This window comes from Austrofundulus limnaeus, unplaced genomic scaffold, assembly GCF_001266775.1.
Source record: "Austrofundulus limnaeus strain Quisiro unplaced genomic scaffold, Austrofundulus_limnaeus-1.0 Scaffold756, whole genome shotgun sequence".
Taxonomy (NCBI): Eukaryota; Metazoa; Chordata; class Actinopteri; order Cyprinodontiformes; family Rivulidae; genus Austrofundulus; species Austrofundulus limnaeus.
The window spans coordinates 4,755-6,240 of record NW_013953158.1 but is presented as its reverse complement, the minus strand read 5'-3'; the positions used below and the strand labels follow the sequence as shown (position 1 = coordinate 6,240).

General features: G+C 42.8%; 1 protein-coding gene across 1 annotated transcript in view; it reads right to left on the bottom strand.

Moving 5' to 3' along the window:
• LOC106532353 (midasin) overlaps positions 1–1,486 on the bottom strand; it is a gene marked incomplete at its 5' end in the record, with an annotated part of 67,840 nt that overhangs the window by 61,804 nt on the left and 4,550 nt on the right. Inside the window, 1 exon segment of the mRNA XM_014028390.1 lies at positions 287–962. Coding sequence (XP_013883844.1) covers positions 287–962 — 676 coding nt within the window.

The following is a 1,486-nucleotide window of genomic DNA, read 5'->3' as shown; positions in this document are numbered from 1 at the left end:
ATTGTCCAGGATTAACCTTCAGGGTGGATATAGCTCGCTAGCAGCCTCGCACCGATGACCTACCCACATCATCATATATTTTTAAACTTAGTTTAAAAATGATAAATACTTAACATCCTACAGTATTTTTACAGTCTTTATTTTACAGTTAAAATATATGTTAATTAAATAAAGTCTAATGTTATAACTAATTGGGGATCCCTTTAAATAAAAAATTGTACATAAAAAGCACAGAAACAGTGTTCGTGCTGAGTCAACACTAACAATAAGGTGTCACATCTCTGACCTGACAGATGTGTCTGAAGAGGCTGCACGCCTCAGGACCAAACTCTCCAATAGACAGCGCGTGGCACTGTACGTACAGCAGGGCGTTTACTAACAGAGCTGACGACTGAGGGATGACGTCATCAGGGCCGTGCTGGGGTACGAGCTCCTCGAGTCTGTGCAGAACATCAACACAAGCCTGGGAGCACAGGAAGTCCGCCCGAAGGAGATAGGATGGGAGACTGCGGGACACTGTGGGGTACGCCAGCAAGCAGGAGACCAGCTTAGACAGATCTGGTACAGGAGTCAGACAGGTAGCCACCTGAGAGGCCACCAGCCTCATTCCATGCTGCAGCTGGAGGATGCCAGTTCTGACTGGCTCCACCACATCAGGGTACAACGAGTAGTCCTCCATGAGTTTCTGACAGAAGCGCTGCTGGGACTTCTGCCACACAGCCTCCTCTTTCAGCAGGGCCTGGACTGCTGACTTCGATTTTACAGAGTGGGAGGAGCTCTGCAGGACCTTCAACATGTGGGACAGCAGCTCCTGGATAGCTGACCTCTGTCCGACACTGCAGAGGTAATGCTGGAGATCCTGGAAGAGTCGGCCATATTGAGGGTCATGTGGACGGTAGGCCTGCTTCCTGGAGAGCTCYGCTATCTGCTCTTTCACCTGCTGCATTCGAACCCACAGGTACCTAAACACACAAGACTATGTTAGGACTAGGATTATCTCATGTCGGGAAAGAACAGAGTTAAAACTTTAAAAAATACCATTAGTTCACCAAAGAGTGAGTTTAGACCAGGCATTGGCAATCCTGGTCCTGGAGGGCCGCAGCCCTGCATGTTTTACTTGTTTCTCTGCTTCAACACACCTGATATCAATGAACAGATGATTATCAGGCTTCTGCAGTACGGAGGACCAAAACTGACATAATTAGAAATAAAAGAATTACATGAACCACTAAATAAATACACTTTGAATGCACCAATTTAATTAAAAAAGGAGAACTTTAACCTCTTGTTTTATATTTTAATTGACTTTCATATTTATTTTTCCGAGTTAGTTCCAATAAATTAGTCTATATATTTAAACACATAATTTAAAATTTACTGTTTATTTAAGTATGTATTAATTGTTTTTCCTTTTACTTGTACATTCATTTGTGCATTTAAAGGGATCCACGATTAGTTTTAACAAACTATTTGATAAACATATATT